At 34.2% G+C, this 19982-nt stretch overlaps 2 protein-coding genes across 2 annotated transcripts; one reads left to right on the top strand and one right to left on the bottom strand.

The window, feature by feature from the left end:
* Positions 1-214: 214 nt before the first annotated feature.
* Positions 215-8510, bottom strand: LOC144437050 (telomerase RNA component interacting RNase-like). The gene is made up of 3 exons (XM_078125919.1): positions 8187-8510; positions 1798-1866; positions 215-1378 (listed from the first exon to the last, which is right to left on the bottom strand). The coding sequence occupies exons 1-3, from the start codon at positions 8508-8510 to the stop codon at positions 1274-1276; spliced, it is 498 nt and encodes a 165-aa protein (XP_077982045.1). The 3' UTR covers positions 215-1273.
* A 184-nt stretch (positions 8511-8694) lies between these two features.
* LOC144437049 (RNA 3'-terminal phosphate cyclase-like protein) lies at positions 8695-19648 on the top strand (the record flags this gene model as incomplete). The annotated part of the gene is made up of 9 exons (XM_078125917.1): positions 8695-8866; positions 12145-12216; positions 13344-13519; positions 14386-14460; positions 15145-15269; positions 16080-16205; positions 17618-17771; positions 18236-18339; positions 19411-19648. Coding segments are annotated over 9 exons (1164 nt in total), but the record flags the coding sequence as incomplete, so codon positions are not given.
* Between the last annotated feature and the right edge of the window lie 334 nt (positions 19649-19982).

Genomic DNA, 19982 nt, shown 5'->3' with positions numbered 1-19982 from the left:
AAAGTAACACGTAAAAATGCATAGTATGTGTAGATTATGATAATTTTAGTTTGCTAGCACCTGGGGTTCTCTCCAGGCTCTATGATAAACAATAGTAAGCCTCCCAGGGAAACACACTGAAAGTCACAACATAGAACACTCATTACACCAAGAAAATATAAGTTCTATGTCTTGTTTATTTGTTTATCGTTCATATGATATTCAATTGCATTGTATTAATTTGCATATCATTTCAATGAGCTGTAATATGCAAAACATGTACCTGTATTGTATGAACCAATTCATCTATATACTCAAGCCATGGACCCTGACCCTACATAAAATTTCTAGTATGGTCTATGCTCAAACAACATACATGTACTAACCAACTGATCTACATACAATATACACACCAAATTTCCAACAATAGTAAGTGTGGTCTGAAATTCAACTTAAAAAAAAGCTGTGGTTATGTAAAATGTCATCATATAAGAAAACAGTTTGCCATCTTGTCTGGTCTCACCAAGAGATGCATTAAAATAAAATTGTACAAAACGATGATTATTTATTTAAAAAACAACAACAAGATAAGACGTCAATGTTTCACAACTTTGCATTTACTTGCCATCTGATCATGTCAATTATAATGAATTAAGGCAAGTGGAGCAGCCATGAGTCCAGCTATCCTATATCATATCTATGTACCAAGTGACAAACACAGTATAGTATAGTATTCCTTGCAATGTATTTCAGGTACACAATAACCAAACTATTAAGTTCATGTGTGTTTGTTTATGAGTCAAACTATGTCACTTGGTGAACCCTTTCTATTCTTATAACTCTTCAGAGCAGATTATAAATAGCCAATTTACATGCATTGGCTGTAGGAAGGCAAGTATACGTTACAAAATCCTAGCTATGTCTAGGATCAGACCACTATAGAAATAGTGGTCTGAGGTCTAGGCAATAATGTAGAACAGTCTGAGTGGTCTGACTGTACAATAGATACATTTGTATTCAAGGGAGTCAGGGTTAGGGTGAGACTCCCTAGCATAACCCTGATTTGTATCTTCTGTAATGGGTGGACTCGGTTCTACATGTGTCCAAATACTTGCTAATATAACACTCATCATTCAGAACAAAAATACAAATGATGGAAAATATCAACCAATCATATTAAGCTGCTCCATATTTTAAGCCCAATCCCCCCTTCTTTTCTCTCAGAAGACATCACTTGAAATATTTAGTAAAGTAACATCTTGTATTTTAACATATTAATTAGTTTAGATGCTTGTCATTTGACCAGTGGTCTGGTCTTGTCCTCGTCACCACAGTCATGTGCCTTGTATTTCTTGACTTCAGCCATATATTGGGACCATGGATCTTTTTTGCTTGTATCCTGTAGGAATACATATAATAAAAGTTTAGTCTACATGGCATCACCTCTCTAAGGGTGATCCTTTGTAATTCTATGCTTCTCAGCACAACACGATGGATTGGTCCTTACAGAAAAGAAAAATGTACGATGTTTTGTTTTGGTCTGAGCCTAGTCTGTGTACATGTTGGTGATGCTTTTAATTCATACTTGGATGGTTAATACAGTCCTTTTCCATTTTATACAATTGTAGCATCTTTGTCTTTTAATGCAACATTGTTTTATTTACATTGTTGTTCTTGTAACTTGTCTCTCTTTATAGTTATGGACAGATATATAAATAATACCTGTATAAGAGACCCCACCCCCTCACCCCCCTTGTCTGTTACATGTTTCCTACACCTTTTAGGTCCTACTGAAAAGACAAATTTGTTTGAACTCACCACTTCTTCTGTTTGTTTTGGTTTCTTGACTTGACCAGTCTTAAGTTTCAGTCCTTTCCTCTTGCCAACCTGACGACAGAAGAATCAGACTTCGACTGATTAGATTTGAGTGCACAACAAAACTCATCAATTTTAGTCTAGTGATTACTTAGCTATGTGATGAATCTTGACAGAGGTGAATAACAGCAATACTGGAGAGAAAAAAAGTTTGGCAATCCTTGAAATGATGTTCCACAATTCTTCCCTCATGGTGGGTGATTTGTATTTTACAGAACTGTAAGAAAGACAAGAGTTACCAATAACTTCTATCACCAACTCTGGAAACCTGAATCATAAAACTTATACCAATATACTACTCTGGCAATCTAAGTCTCGGTTTACAAAGATTCTATACTAACTACAATTATTGCTATTTGATGTGGTAGATTACACAAGTGGGTAATAACAGTGCCTCTCAGTGTGTGAATCTAATTACCCTGTAATCAAGATAGTGTAAACAATGGAAGGCTCAAAATATGTACACTGCAAGACGATAAAAGTCATCATAAATGCCACTCTATTGTGAGTACAGTAAAAAAAACATCTATTCAATAGCTTATATGAACATGTTGCAACAATAGTTCTTAGTTTGTGTCTATATCTTAGTAACTGAGACCTTGATTGCCATAGTAGTAACAGTCTTTCATCTAGAAATTTACTGATGTACATTATCAAAATCACACTATATTATCATGCAAGTTGCCTTTTGGCTACGATGTGGATTTTCAAAATACATGTAACCATGTTTCCAATATTTTGACAACACACATATATTTAAATACCTATTCACTGACCTTCTCATCAGTGTTGCTACCTTTGCTATGATTTTGTTGCTAAGCATATTTGTACTATCATACCAAATTTCAATCACTTGATTACTCATCACTGTTATTCCCTTTGTAATAAATTGTCACTTTGCTGTTGCTATGGACATGGTATTAGTTAGTAGGCATAGTTGAGTCCAGTTTTGAAATTTGATCACTTGAATAATGACCACTGATGTTATCTTCCAAAAGAGTGCTGTCCAGTGTGCCCTCTAAGCCAATTTCACATGCCACTGATGCAAACAATTTCTAATGACGCACCAAAATTTAGTGTTCTCCTATCTCTTACTTGGTGGTAACTCACAAGAAATCCCAGTTTTTATCATTTTGACTCACAACAACAAAATTTGGCTATCATTAGAGGGCACACTGGTGATGTCATATGCCTGTTGCTAACAACATGTTCATAGATTCTTGAACTGCACCTCCAGCTTGGTATGTCGTGAAACATAACTACCAAAGTTAAGCCCTGATTTCTCCCACTCTATATAACGAGAAACGAAATAACACTGTCTTGAAGTTGAACTTAAAGACCTATGTTTGGTTAGGCCAAATAAAAGAAGTTGTGTGGTTCCAGTTACCCAACCCCACTTAGTTTTTCATGCCGACCCTAAATTTTTTAAGTATTCAAGAAAAATAATAATAAAATCGCGAAAATTGTGAAGTCTCACAAGAAATAGCGGATGCGAAAACTGACATCAACTTAAAAAGACAAAATAAAACTATTGTTCCAATCTGTAATGGCTGTACATCTGATAGGAAGAAATAAACAACACAGAAACAGTGGAAAACCTGAACTAGACACTCACACATGAAAAAAATATATAATAAAATTAAATAAAAAATCTACATACCCCACCTATTCTAAAATTGAGGGTAATCGGAACTACACAATTTTTTTTACGCCTTAGGAATGATCCTATGTATGTGTAATTTATATGGCTTCACTGATAACTATACTATATGAATGTAATCAGGGTTTGTACAGTCCTGGAAAACACTGGAAATTCAAACCCTCCCTGGAAAAATGCACCCTACCCCTGGAAAATGACATTTCTGTCTGTGCTTGAGTCACCCATTCATATGTTTCAGTACACTCGTAGATGTGAAATGACGAAAATATTTCCAAACCCTTTCTCGATAATGGTAAATCCAAATTCCTGTTAACCAAGACGAGTCAAAAAATTCTTCCAGGAGATACTTTGTTCAAAGAATGTGTGTTGACTGGGCACTGCTATTTTTGTTTTGATCTTACATACTGCTTTGATGGCCAACACCACTGGAAAATGACCAAAGTCAAAACGAAAAATCGCTGGAATGTTGTCTTACTTTATGTGTATGAACCATATGTAATACCTTGGGTCTTTCAGATTGTAATACCCTGGGATTGAATCATGGGTCTTTCAGATTGTAATACCCTGGGATTGAATCATGGGTCTTTCAGATTGTAATACCCTGGGATTGAATCATGGGTCTTTCAGATTGTAATACCCTGGGATTGAATCATGGGTCTTTCAGATTGTAATACCCTGGGATTGAATCATGGGTCTTTCAGATTGTAATACCCTGGGATTGAATCATGGGTCTTTCAGATTGTAATACCCTGGGATTGAATCATGGGTCTTTCAGATTGTAATACCCTGGGATTGAATCATGTGTCTTTCAGATTGTAATACCCTGGGATTGAATCATGGGTCTTTCAGATTGTACTTTTAACGATTACAATTACAATTACTCTCACTTTGGCAGAGGTACATTAAAACTAGAGGTATGATAATTTCCATACATTTCACTTCATCCCAAATGTTATATCATAGATGATCTCACCCCAACGTCTATGGTTGTATCAATAAATAAGTAGGTCTTCACATCACTGTTTGTGAATACTGTTTACTAAGCATGTAAATTTTATAACTCATATTCTTACAAGTTAAATCACCAGGCATATAATCATTCATTGTCATGTCTATTGAAACTGTATGTTCTGCATTTTCTTTTACAAACTGGCGTAATTCAAGTGCTAAAAAAATTGTAAAATTAGCATTTTAAGTACTATACAGTCCAAAGCTTGTGCATTTACACAGTGTACTATAGTTTAGTTTGAGTCTCCAATACACACTATAATGGCTCTGCAGCTGAATTGAAAAACTGCTTGCCATCTTAGATTTTATTGGTATACAAGCATTATGTAATTGTGTGCAATCTATGTATAATTGTGTCAATATTAATGCTTACATGATGACGCAAATAGGGCATCACAGACGTCATAATCTGTGTCTGTGACCTCGGGTCTCCTTACTTTAACAGATATCATAATCTGTGTCTGTGACCTCGGTCTACTTACTTTAATAAACAATATCTGATTTCGCAGCAAATAAGACAAACAAATAATTCTGATACCTGATATCTGTTTGACAGTGGGTCTGAGCAAATTTGGTGAAAGATTGGTAGTTTTTTCACTGAATTTTTCAATTAATGGTGGTTTTTTTTTTAATTTTTAGATTGAAAGAACCAAATTGAGAGATTGCTCCTAACAATAATCATATGACACTTCATTTGTCTTTATGTTTATAAAACATTGTGCAAAGGTAACATTTTGAGCTAAACACACAAAGAGAAACCTGAAAACCTCAATTTTGACTGTACACTTGTCTTTGTTAATACGATGACTAAGCATTTAGTACATGGCACACAGACACGTACATAAGCCTAAAAGTGCAGTCACAGGTGAACGATAGTTTATATCCCTCTAGTAAAGACGATTCATGATTTATAGCAGGCAACTTTGTGGCAATAGGGTGCCCTCGGCTAGTCTAGTTCCGATTTATACCTTCCTATACGGTATCGTTACGATGTATACCTTCCTATACGGTATCGTTACGATTTATACCTTCCTATACGGTATCGTTACGATGTATACCTTCCTATACGGTATCGTTACGATTTATACCTTCCTATACAGTATTGTTACGATTTATACCTTCCTATACGGTATCGTTACGATGTATACTTTCCTATACGGTATCGTTACGATGTATACCTTCCTATACAGTATCGTTACGATGTATACCTTCCTATACAGTATCGTTACGATGTATACTTTCCTATACGGCATCGTTACAACTTATACCTTCCTATATGGTATTGTTACGATTTATACCTTCCTATACGGTATCGTTACGATTTATACCTTCCTATATGGTATCGTTACGATTTATACCTTCCTATACGGCATCGTTACGATTTATACCTTCCTATACGGTATCGTTACGATTTATACCTTCCTATACGGTATCGTTACGATTCATACCTTCCTATACGGTATCGTTACGATTCATACCTTCCTATACGGTATTGTTACAATTTATACCTTCCTATACAGAATTGTTACGATGTATACTTTCCTATACGGTATCGTTACGATGTATACCTTCCTATACAGTATCGTTACGATGTATACCTTCCTATACAGTATCGTTACGATGTATACTTTCCTATACGGCATCGTTACAACTTATACCTTCCTATATGGTATTGTTACGATTTATACCTTCCTATACGGTATCGTTACGATTTATACCTTCCTATATGGTATCGTTACGATTTATACCTTCCTATACGGCATCGTTACGATTTATACCTTCCTATACGGTATCGTTACGATTTATACCTTCCTATACGGTATCGTTACGATTCATACCTTCCTATACGGTATTGTTACAATTTATACCTTCCTATACGGCATCGTTACAATTTATACCTTCCTATACAGAATTGTTACGATGTATACTTTCCTATACGGTATCGTTACGATTTATACCTTCCTATACAGTATCGTTACGATTTATACCTTCCTATACGGTATCGTTACGATGTATACCTTCCTATACAGTATCGTTATGATGTATACCTTCCTATACAGTATTGTTACGATGTATACTTTCCTATACGGCATCGTTACAACTTATACCTTCCTACATGGCATCGTTACGATTTATAGCTTCCTATATGGTATCGTTATGATTTATACCTTCCTGCAGCTGGGTTTACTGATTGGATGAACAACTTTCTGTGCTGATTGAGGGACTTTGACCAGACTGTGGTTAGAAACCATGGTTGGCATCCAGACTAGCTCTCAGCTAATCCTTTTTGAGAATGCTAGCTGATAGGCATGACATGTCATACACTGAACAACTTTTTATACAATTAGCATCACATACTCTACAGAATATATTCTTTGAATCTCCCATATTATGTTTTGTATTATATATTAGCTGTACCTTTGACCTTAGACGTTATCTTGATTTCTCTTTTTTCGAGACTGTACAGTAGGCCAGTGGCCAAAGTACTTATTGATTTAATAAACATTATCATTATCATATTCTAAATAGTGATGAAGACTGAAATGTTGCAACAAAAAAGAGAAAAACTTCTCTTGTATTAATTTTCTCTTGATTTGTTCAAAACAAACGCTTACCTTCATATACAATATCATCATAGCATGATTGGAATTCATGGGAAAACTTAAAATATCTAGAAAGGGATATGCATTTATCAAATAGTAAGAATTAGATGCCTCATATTGTTCAGCCTTATCAGGCTTTTTAACCACAATTGTATGTGGAGTGATTAACTTGTAGCATGGCATGGACATGCTATATCTTACAGATGATATTATATCAGAATTTATCATAAATCCTAATTGCAAATTAAATCATCATTCCTTCCTAAAATACATGGACATGGTCCATTCATACATGGATTTACAATCACTTTGTTGATAGTCCTCGAGTCTGTGCTTTGTACCAATTCGTCCCAATTTCAACTTGGTTCACTACATACTCATCTGAGTATTAACCTCAATCTCAACCTATCAACTACAGTATGATATTTCTTTATAACTTTATAGCTGTGTTTACTTTCAGTTCTGAATTCAGAGCTAGATTATTTACCTCACATATTTCAGTTAATTCACCCTGCCTTATTCACCTATTATTGTATATAGTTGATGACATTTCATATTTTCTTTTTTTGGTAATTTCTATTGATATGCAGACTGTGGCAGTTAATGACATTTTAGTGTTTTGTTGTTCCCTTAAACTTCTATTTTCTTTGTTGATTTTCACGCAGTTTGTGTTTTTTTATATATGTATTTACCTCATAAATATTGTAATATGTTATTTTGTATTTGTCTCGACATAGTGGCTCTGGCTCAACAGCTTATCAAGTTAAATGATGTATGTAAATAAATAAATAAATAATAAATAAATAAATATTGTAAATAAATAAATAAATAAATAAGTTTAATAAACAGACTTTCTTCAGGAGATCTAGCTTCACTATGACTAGGTGAAATAGGGACGAGTTGATACAGTACAAAGTGATCAGACACACATATACATTTGTAATATCAGTAGTAGGAAATTTACGATCACTTTATGTAGGTCATGTATGGTGTTGTAGCAGCCATTGCCAAATGAATTTACTGGCACTTTCGAAACTCTAATTTTTCGATATGAATCTTACAAAGAATGATAGTCCTGTCCTCTTCTTTGTATTCTGTGGTTCTCCACTTTCAGATTGTGCCGACGAATTTGAACTTTCTGGTGCACCTTGTGATGGCTTCGCTGCATCAGCAACCGCAGTATTTTCTAGCTTTTCCTTGTCCGTGGGATGTACGCCCTCTTTGCGTCTACTCTCCTCTTCCATTTTCCTCTTGAACATTTCCATAAAACTTCCATCATTGGCAAACGAGTTCATATTTGATGGACTGTCGTCGTTACTTTTACCTGAGGTGTTATTATTTGAACCACTGTTGTCACCTCCATCAGACCTTTCGTCGTCCGCCATTTTGTAGACTCCCCAGCAATAACAACATACTGGAATTTGGTATTCAGTTATTTTACAAATATATTTCTTTCTTAAAACTTTTGTATTTGAATTGTTTGACGCTCAAAATTCACCAAAATCAGATTTCGTATCGGAATTATCGCCACTTTCCCATACAAATGCTCACGTGTCTTTTTAACAGTAAGCTAAAGGCCTCAAATTGAGGGCGCATTTCAAAATGGCAGCGCCGTCGACCAACGTGCTCACTTACGAAGGGTGCAATTTCTTTCGACAAAGACTGGTATTAGCAACTCTAAGTGGAAAATCTGTTAAGATAAAGAAAATAAGACAAAAAGACGACGATCCAGGCCTTAGAGGTAAGGATAATATACGTGTTGAAGTAAGATATATAAGTACTTCAACAACGTAACGTAAGTTGGAAAGCCAGCTTGCAGTTAAAGAGTCGGGACCCATGTAGCTGCAATAATTGTAGCGTCTTGTTGCGGTTTTGTGGGTTTTTTCGTCTGTTTTGGTGACTTTTTAAGTTTTTGTGTTTAACCCGCACCTAACGCTACAATTCCTACTGCAGGAATTCCAATCAGCTGGTGCGATGCGGATCTGCATCGCACGTATCAATCCCTATTTTCGCCAAAATATCGACCTACCTACGGAAAATCTGACATTTCCTAACCGCAACACTTCTTAGGAATCCCCCGCAGCACAATCGACGGCCCGATCTGCCCTTTCCCCCGTCAAAAACGGCCGCCGAACATGCGAGACGAGACAATTTTGAAAACGAAGGTCGTTGATCACGCGATACATTTGCCGAGATCTCGTAGCCGCGAAAGTTTTCAAAATTGTCTCGTCTCGCATGTTCGGCGGCCGTTTTTGACGGGGGAAAGGGCAGATCGGGCCGTCGATTGTGCTGCGGGGGATTCCTAAGAAGTGTTGCGGTTAGGAAATGTCAGATTTTCCGTAGGTAGGTCGATATTTTGGCGAAAATAGGGATTGATACGTGCGATGCAGATCCGCATCGCACCAGCTGATTGGAATTCCTGCAGTAGGAATTGTAGCGTTAGGTGCGGGTTAAACACAAAAACTTAAAAAGTCACCAAAACAGACGAAAAACCCACAAAACCGCAACAAGACGCTACAATTATTGCAGCTAGGACCCATGGAACCATGAAGGGTTTTACCTATCCGTCGATAGCATGCATGCAAATTATGTTGTCACGTAAATTGGAGACAGGTCCTCATTTCATCCTTACCAATTACCTATAAACTTATTGTCCATGTGTGTGTGTGTGTGTGTGAAACAATCATGCTTGCGTTTGCCCTGGGTCTGTCTAGTATTTTGTATTTTGTATTTTATTGATTACACGTAACAAAACCCTGGGGATTTGTTAAAGGTACAAATAAAATAAAATTGGGAAAAAAAAATCATAATAATAACACTTATAGGCTTTTCAAAAGTAACATTACACATCATAATAAAGACTACAGAACAAAACAAAACAACAACAATAACTATTCAACGAGTTGAAACATAATATTAATGAAAAAATAATAATGAAGGGTATTTAGACATTTCAAATTATATATTATGAGTATTTTGTAGGTGGTGCTCCCTTTTTATATTACTAAGTTTGATATATTTTCCAAGTGCGATAATTAGAGTTTTGTTGCTCATTATTTCTTTAAATTGTTGTTCTTCTGTCAAGTTTCTGTAATTATTAATATGTTTAGCAGCTTCACTAAAGAGGTCATGCCTGAGTAAATTATACAGGGGACACTGTAATATAAAGTGTTTTTCATCTTCTACAAGGGTTGAGTTGCATATTTTACATAATCTGCTTTTAGCTGGTATTTTGTGATGACGACCCTTTTCAATTTCAAGTTTGTGGTCACTTAGTCTGAATTTACAGATTATTGATCGCAATTCTGGGTTATTTAATTTTTCTAGATATGGTTCAAGCTTAAAATCTAATTTAATGAGTTTGTATGTTCTGAGTTTGCAGTTATTATTTCCATTTTCCTCTCTGTTATTTAAGCTGTTTTTCCACTGTGAGATGAAGCTTGCTTGTTGCTGATGTTCAATGTTGATTATTTGCTGTGTTTTTATTTTTTTACTGATTTCATTGACTTGTAATTGATTTATGTCACTATTAGGTAGGTACAAAGTTGTGGATTTGTACCAGGTTGTCTTTTTTTCTTTGTTGAAACTGAAAGCTTCTCGTAATATGTTGTTTTTTGTATTCATTACATGGACGAGATATTTTATCGCTTGTTTTTTAACAAATATATCTAATGGAAATCTTCCAAGTTCCCCATAAATCCCCATTTTAGTGGTTTTCTTTGATACTCCTAGTATAAACCGACAGAAGTTAACATTTACAGTTTCAATTGGTGAATCTTTGCAGCACTCATCACTCCATATGTCACACCCATATACAACTATTGGTCTTATTAGTTTATCAAATATATCTAGCATTAATTGTGGACTTAGATTTCTAAGATTGCCTAACTTTGACTTTAGTGAAAATAATGCTTTGATCCCTTTGTTTTTTAAATTCATCATTGCTTCTTTTGATTTTCCATTTGGAGAAATAATTAGACCTAAGTAGTTGAATTTTTTTACAATGTCTAGTTCTTCTCCCTCAAAGAAAAAAACACTTTTTTGTAACAGTCTGTTGTTTTTATTGAATATCATGATTTTTGTTTTCATAGTGTTAACTTTGAGTTTCCATTTCTGTGTGTACTTTGATAATTTGTCAAGGCAGTGTTGTAACCCTTGCTTCGATTTTGACAGAAGGACAATATCATCAGCGTAAAGTAGGCAACTGATTGCCTTGTTATTGATAGTTGGTGCGTCACAATGACTTGAATCAAAAATTCTTGGTAGGTCACTAATGAAAATATTAAATAGTGTAGGGCTAAGGTTACAGCCTTGTTTGACTCCTACAGATGATTTAAATTCTTGTGTTAAACCATTTTTGGTTTTCACTTTGTAAGTTGCATTTCTGTATATATGTTTAATCATTTTATACATGTTACCAAATATGTTATTAGAAAGCATTTTTTGGAAGAGGCCATCATGTGAGACGCTATCAAATGCCTTTTTCATATCTATGAAACAAGCATAAATTTTGTTGTCCTTTTGTTTTGTTTTTTGTTGTTCATTTTGATATAAATATTTATTGATAACTGTTTTTAAAATAAATAGATTGTCCGTAGTACGACAATTTTTTCTAAAACCAAACTGTTCTGATGGTAGAATGTTTTTGTTTTCTATGTATTCGGTTAGCCTGTTATTCAATATACTTGTGAATAATTTGCCAAGGCAACTAGATATAGCAATTCCTCGGTAGTTAGATGGAATTGATTTGGGTAGATGTACCAACCAGAGAAGAGTAGTTGAAATTGAATGGGTATAATTATGAATGCAAACTATGGGGTGATTACTACGAACATGGAGGTATAAGGTCTCCCCTTATACCTAAACACTATGAATATGATGAAGAGCTGCACACTGGAGGTGCTCATACCAAAGTAACACTTGGTTGTAATGATAAACTAGAATTTTTCTTCATTTAGATATTTTTGACAATGGATTTTGTTGTTGTTGTTGTTGTTGTTGTTGTTGTTGTTGTTTTAGAGTTTGAAGCCAGTTTGATAAGATTATTGGATAAAATCACAAATGGATCAAGGATTGAAGTCAATGAAGCAGGTAATCAATTTTTTAGACATTAACAGCAAATTGGTTATAGAACATGTACCTATTCCCTAATTCAGTGTAGTTTTGCTATTCTTGTGAGTGTACAATATGGCTGATTTAATTTAGCATCATGTCCTCGTGTGGAAGTTTATATTGTGATCTGTTCCACTCCACACATTTCTTGGAAGTTTGCATTTTAAAGTCGCATTTCTTTACAATTACCAAATTCATACACAGCGTGAAAAGTAAAATAGTACAACTATCCCCATTCACCATCCTCTTCAATGTTATAGTACTTTTAGCTCAGAGATTTGGCTATCTGACTCAACATACTGATTTGATGAACATTTTCATTCCAGACATTTTCAATCCAGACATCTTCAATCCAGATTGCCAAGTCTCTCTTTTACACTACTTTTATCAGCAGCAGTACTTGATAAAGTAAAAACAATCAGCATTATAAAAACACAGCCTTCTTTGCAGGAATGGTACAACACAACACTGGAAGCATTTAAGATTTTGAACCCCTAGTGGAAAAGTGATGTTGTGGCATGCCAATGATGCAGGAATATAAACCATAGTGTGCAAATGATAAATGATAAAAATGATAAACTTTAGGTTGACTTTGTCTGTAAATGATAGAATGAATAATGTAACCATTGCAATTTGATCATTAGGTCACAACATTTGGAAATAAACCATTATTATTATTATTATGTTGAATATCAAGTTGGGTTAGGCTATAGTTGTGTGTATCATTAAAATTGAATTTGCCAAGTTATGCACAGGACAACTATTGGAATGATCATGTATAACTGTGATGTTATAACATTGTGTTTGATTCATTATAATTTTGACAATATGCATGTCATCATAAATTAATGTAAAAGAAGATATTCTAAGATTGAACCAGGAAATTCTTCAAGTTCTGAATATTTAGTTATTCATTGATGACAATCAATCATTATTGTATCAATCATTATATATTTCTCATAAAACAGTTTCGTGATTATATAAACTGTGATAAGGTCAAACATGGCAGCTATTGAAAACAATGATAATGTGTGTTATTGATGGATAGTAGCTTGAGTGTATAGATGAAATTATCATTGAAATTTTCCTGTGAAATTTGTCCACAGGTACCTGTGTGTTGTATCAACCAGGACTGTTAGCCGGCGGTAACATAGAACATGAATGTAATATTCAACGATCCATAGGGTATTACCTAGAAGCATTGGTGTGTCTGGCACCATTTACAAAGAAACCAATCAAAGCCATTCTTAGAGGAGTAACTAATGATAAAATAGATCCATCAGTGAGTAGTACATCCTATTGTATTTGTAGTCTTATAAATGACAGAACTGATTCACATCGTGATTGTACATTGATTTGGAATGACTAAAATGCCAGTTACAAATGTGCTAACTATCAGAATTCATTTTGCATACTCTACACTCCAATATGTTGAAGCACTAAAACACATTTATAATTATTATAAGTCACTTCAAGACAAATATAAGAAGTGTATTGTGAGTGTGTGTGTGTGTGCATGTATGTGTGTGTGTGTGTGTGCGTGCGTGCATGTGTGTGTGTGTGTGTGTGTGTGTGTGTGTGTGTGTGTGTGTGTGTGTGTGTGTGTGTGTGTGTGTGCTCGCATGTGCGTGCATGTGTGCTTGTGTGTGTGTGTGAAGAACTTTTAAAAGATGAACAAAAGAAATTACAAACCTTGCACCAGTTGTCTGGGAATGTTGCTGATCAGAAGTTGTTTTATCAGTAATAGATAATTAAAACTGGCTTTGTAGGTGCCATAAAGTCTTCTCCTTATCACATTATCAAACTGAAATACATTGGTTCAAAATAACATTAGGTGCCTCTTGTTGCAAGGTGAATATTCATGAGAGATGTTTTACACTGAAGGGAATAAGCATTCAGGAGTCATGAATAATCATTGTGCAACCATAAATATATTATTTCTGCTGACCCCCATGGTGGAATGGCCCATAGCAAGGATACCCTGTAAAGGCATAACAAAATCAACTTGATATTTCTTTGAAGTCACAAGTAATTGTATGTGATGTAAAATAATGAAATGACTCTCCAGAAGCTACACTTTATGACAGTGCCTTTTAATCCTGAAGTAATGTACCCCTTTAACTCCCAACACACTTTTTTTACACCAAGGTTGATGTGATTAGAACTGTAACACTACCACTACTGAAGAAGTTTGGAGTCAGCGATGAACACCTAGAGTTAAAGGTTTGTTGTAGTTATGACAATGATAACGTAATGTATTAATTTCATTCGCAGTCAGAAGTTTAGTTATGGTCACTACTTTTTGTTGCTTCCTTGTGTCCTAGTATTTAAGCAGGAGAAAATGTTATTAAAACTTTGTAGTAATGTGACAAACCAAGTTGTATATGTTCAAACAGATAGTATGGCATTTATATCCGTCATCGACAGAATGAATTTCTCCAAATTTGTTTGTTTGCACTGATATAATTATGGTATTCCCTAAATATTTTATATATATATATATATATATACATGTATATTTGGCTGCACACTTCACTGTGTGTTCTGTAGTGGGTCAATCTGTTGACAAAGACTGAGATATGCAGTAAAAAATTTCAAATACATAAAGTACAATTTTTTAGGTTTATGTAAAGAATAAACATATAATTTGATACAATATGTAAATTTTGATTATTATTAAGACATTAATTATGTAAATTTTGATTATTATTATTAAGACATTAATTATGTGAAACATAGAGAGTGGGGTCAGTGTTAATACAGAAGGTAAACATTGTGACAGGTGAAGACCTCCACTGTTCAGAAGATTCAAAGATTTGGAAGACAACATTTACTGTATACTTTGTTTTCTCTTCATTGTCTATGGTCACATTAGTGTGTTTTTTCTTCTTTTTGAATTGTACATAGGTCTTAAAAAGAGGAGCGCCACCAAATGGAGGAGGGGAAATCTTGTTTCGATGTCCTATCGTAAGGAAGCTTAGACCATTGAATTTTACTAATCAAGGAAAAATCAAAAGAATAAGAGGAGTTGCGTATCCTTGACAACATGTTTGTTTTGTACTTTTTTGGTAAACTGCATGAAAACATGCTAATTTACACATAATAATAATGTTATTTTTATTGATATAAATTAATAATTTATTATATAGTGTTTGTAGATATGTGATATAAATATGCAAATAACTGAACTACATATTTATGGACTTTTTTATATTTGAATGGCGTATTGTATTTTAGCTCGTGATGTAAAATAACACTATTGTTATTTTGCCTGTGAACAGTGTGATTTCTTTGTTGTTTTATAACAATTGTAAGTGATTGCTCTTTTCACAATAAATGGAAATACTTGTTATTAAAACATTAAGCATACCAAAACAAAATAAATAGAGTAATTCAATAGAAATTCCTTTAGAACACTTTGATGACTGTATAGGGTACATGCAGATATCAGTAGAATTTAAAAAATGATATAAAAAAAATTAGGTCATCCATTAAATCATGTCTGGTATTTCACATTTTTCTTTTCATTTAGCTTAGTTCATTTCTAAGTAGTCTTGCTGCTAGACGTTCGGGCTTTCTTCCGACAGAATAAGCGAACAAAGTTCGCAGTGAGGGCTTGCCCGAACAGATGTATGAACGGATGTTCCATCCTCGATAGCGATGTTCGGTCGTGTGTCATAAATTGTTTTGGAAAAACATCCAAGGTCTAGCAGATAGACTAATTTCTAAGGTTCATGTTCCATTTGGTTTCCAATCAAGATCAATATATAAATATGTCTAACTTTATCCTAACATGGACAATTTGATTTGAAGTCTACTTTTCCTTAGCAATTCACCTACAGCTATGGTGTAAGAGTGTCTCCATCCACTGCAAATAGAATTGTTGATGCAGCAAAAGGAGTTCTCTTACAGTTTTTACCTGATATTTATATTTATACAGATCACATGAAAGGACAACAAGCTGGAAAGTAAGACAAGTTTTCTTCTTGCATTTATCCATTAGTTTCAGAATTGTGTTGACAATTTCATCATGAATTGAACAAGTTGTCTGCATTTAGTACCCACTCTGCAACAAAACATGAAGGTGTACAAACCTGAGTTGTATAAGGTTGAATTAATTAATCTACAAAAACTGAGGTACAATAGCAACCTTTGTGGGCAGTTTGGAATTTTTGATATATTTAAATTATTAAAAGATTGGGAGAGTAAATGTTCATTGACTCTGGGTTCATACTTGATAATGAAAATTTCTATGCACAGAGTCAAACAGTTTCTTGGAAGTGGATACCAAATTTTCGTTGACATCTCGTCAGCATCATCAGGGGTGTGCTACTGAACACATATTGCCTGGCCATGAGGGCTATAGCACCCGTTTATTACACCCGAGGGACTGTGTTACTCACAGTTACGAGGGGGTTATGAACGGGTGCTATAGCCCGAATATAGGCCAGGCAATATGTGTTTTATAATATACCTCATGCTGTGGCAGACGATATCGTCAGAAGCTGCCATTTTGACCTGCTGTGAACTTGCAGTGGTCACGTGACCATGTAATAGTTGATGGAACTATTCCCCTGGGGAAATAGTCATTCTATTTTCCTATCACGTGACTGATTCTAGCGAATCATGGCACAGCATTATCACTAGGTATATTATACATTGGGCTATTTTTCTCTCAAAGCTCACTTCGCGTGTTTCTTCCGAGATATGTGACAATAGCCCATTGTAATACACCTGATGATGCTGATGAGATGTCAAGTGAAAATTTGGGATCAGCTTCCAAGACATTTGACTCTGTGAGTAGAAATTTCATTACTATTAAAAATTGTATTGGCAAGGTAACTGATTTCATACCATTTAGACATTTACTGATTCAGTTTCTGAAATAAGATTTTTTCTTCGTCATTTTTTCAAGAGAAGGCAGGAAGCACTGGATTTTGTGTCGAGTTAAAGAGAAGTGTTTGTCATGATGTGTTGTCACATAGGGCGCTATCACCCTATGCTTTACAACAAAATCATCAGTTCAATGCAGTGCTGTAGGCCACAGAATATTAAAGTATTCAGAAATGCCTATCATGTACAAATATTACAAATATTACAAAGTCAGTAGATCATATCTAATAAAAGCAGTACCTTAGATAAATATTTTATAAAGAAATAGATTAATTCAAATTGCACTCGACACCCTGGTGAATCACAGATTATCTAGTTTATTATTGGTAAGGGGGTGAAAGCCAAATATATATGGAAGAAAAAGAATTGTAACAAGTAATTTATAGGTAAATAAATAATGAGAGGAAAGAGTTAAAACACATCAAGACATGATGATGGCATACACAGTATAAATATATATTACATAACATTGTAACTCTTTTTGTAGGTCTCCGGGTTTTGGCTTGTCTCTAGTTGCCGAGACAACAGAGGGTGTTTTCCTTAGTGCAGAGATGGCATCAAATCAACAAGGGGAAAGCCCAACTGTACCTGAAGATCTAGGAATGGATACAGCCAAGTTACTCTTAGAGGAAATTTACAGGGTTAGTATGTGATGATAACTTGTCAATTACAATATATCTTTTATGAGTTTGACTTTACGTGCTACTTCATTATTCTTGTAAAAAACTAGTTTGTTTGGATTTGAAGTGCTGATGGCTATTGTTACATGTCAGTCCTGTACAGGTGAAATGTCCATGCTGTTTGTACACTTATGTGAACATTGTTAATGTAGTGAGTTCTCCACTTGACTTTAATGTAGTTCTACAGCTAATTTACATAACACAATGTATAATTGATATATAATGTGTCAGTAATGTATACAGCTAATTTACATAACACAATGTATAATGATATATAATGTGTTAGTAATGTATACAGCTAATTTACATAACACAATGTATAATGATATATAATGTGTTAGTAATGTATACAGCTAATTTACATAACACAATGTATAATGATATATAATGTGTTAGTTATATATACAATTCAACTTTATTTTAAGGGTGGGTGTGTTGACTCCAGACATCAATCATTAGCTCTCTTACTTATGGTTCTTGGAGAAAAGGATGTGTCAAAGGTCATGACAGGGTCACTTTCACCATACACGTAAGTACACTTTAAGTATTTTAGATGTCAAAGGTTATTGACAAGGTCAGTGTGACCACACATGTAGGTATACTTCATGTACTTGACCTGTCGAAGTTCATGATAGGGTTACTGTACACACAAGTACACTTTATGTATTTAGTTGTCAAAGGTCATGACAAGGTCAATGTCACCACAGTATTTTAGATGCCAAAGGTCATGATAGGGTCACCGTACATGTAAGTACACTTTATATATTTTAGATGTCAAAGGTCACAGTCATCACACTTTTGCCATACATGCATAAATATATAGAATAAAAATCTTGACCTGAAATGGAATTTACCACCTAAATGGTTTAATAAAAAATAAATAAATCCTGCAATTTCTTGGTTGATATCATGACTTCTAGTCCACATATTGTACATACTTTATTATTGGCAGACATGAGAACAAGTTAGTCTTCCTCTATTTCAACCCTTTGAATGAGTTAAATGTCAGTACAGGTACTTCAAACTAAGGACCTGAATTTGTTACAAATACCAGCACCAATATGGGTATCTAAAGTTTAGGTCATTCAAACCTAAAGATAGTTTTAATTGGGTGTATATTTGTGTTAATTGGGTGTATATTTGTGTTAATTGGGTGTATATCTGTTAACTGGGTGTATATTTGTGTTAATTGGGTGTATATCTGTTAATTGGGTGTATATTTGTGTTAATTGGGTGTATATATGTGTTAGTTGGGTGTACATTTGTGTTAATTGGGTGTATATTTGTGTTAATTGGGTGTATATTTGTGTTAATTGGGTGTAGTCTTGTCTTTATTTTGTCATAGTGGCTCCTGGCTGATTTGTGATATGTTGAAAATAGAGTGAAATGAGAAACCCTCAAATGTTAGCAGTACCTGCAGAATGCTACAAAAATATCAAAACTTAGACTCATAAAGATAGATTTATTGAATATCTGTTCTGTTTGAATATTATAGTAGTATTTTTTTTTAAGATATCCTATTTTTATAAAATATCCAAATTAAATAAAATTGAGTTAGTTACTAATAGATAATTGTTTATTTTTATTTTATTTTTTTCAGAATTCAGTTTTTGAGACATGTTAGAGACTTTTTCCATGTGATGTTCAAAATAGACACTAAGTCAGCTGATGAAGATGAAAGCAAAATGATAGGTGGAGACAAAGTACTTCTTTCTTGTCTTGGAGTTGGCTTCTCAAATCTGAGTAAAACTATACTTTGATATGTCTTGTTGTTTTCATATGTAATTTATGCTAATATTTCTCGTCATATAACGAGGAATTTAGTTGTGACAGCAGAGTTTTAATAAATACCATTGCCATTACTGTGTTGTACAAGCAGTATTGTTATTCATTGTGTACTTGTGCAGTGTGTGAAATTAAGAGAAAATATGTATTGGTCATGGCAAAATGTCAGAATTCTGGCATTGGTGTAAACACAAACTGAGTAGAGTAGATAATGGTTAATATAACCAATATAACTACAAGTTCCTTGTGGTGCAGTTGATAAAGTACTCGCCTTCAAAGACATAAACATGTACGGTTCCAGGGTATATTCCCATTAGAATTGGAAAACTTTTTTTTTATTGAGGGGCATTAATTATAAAGAGATAAAGGTTTAATGTAAAATATGTA

The sequence above is a fragment of the Glandiceps talaboti genome, chromosome 6 (genome assembly GCF_964340395.1).
Source record: "Glandiceps talaboti chromosome 6, keGlaTala1.1, whole genome shotgun sequence".
NCBI lineage: Eukaryota > Metazoa > Hemichordata > Enteropneusta > Spengelidae > Glandiceps > Glandiceps talaboti.
Note: the sequence above shows the minus strand (reverse complement) of the source record. Positions and strands in the feature narration are given on the sequence as shown.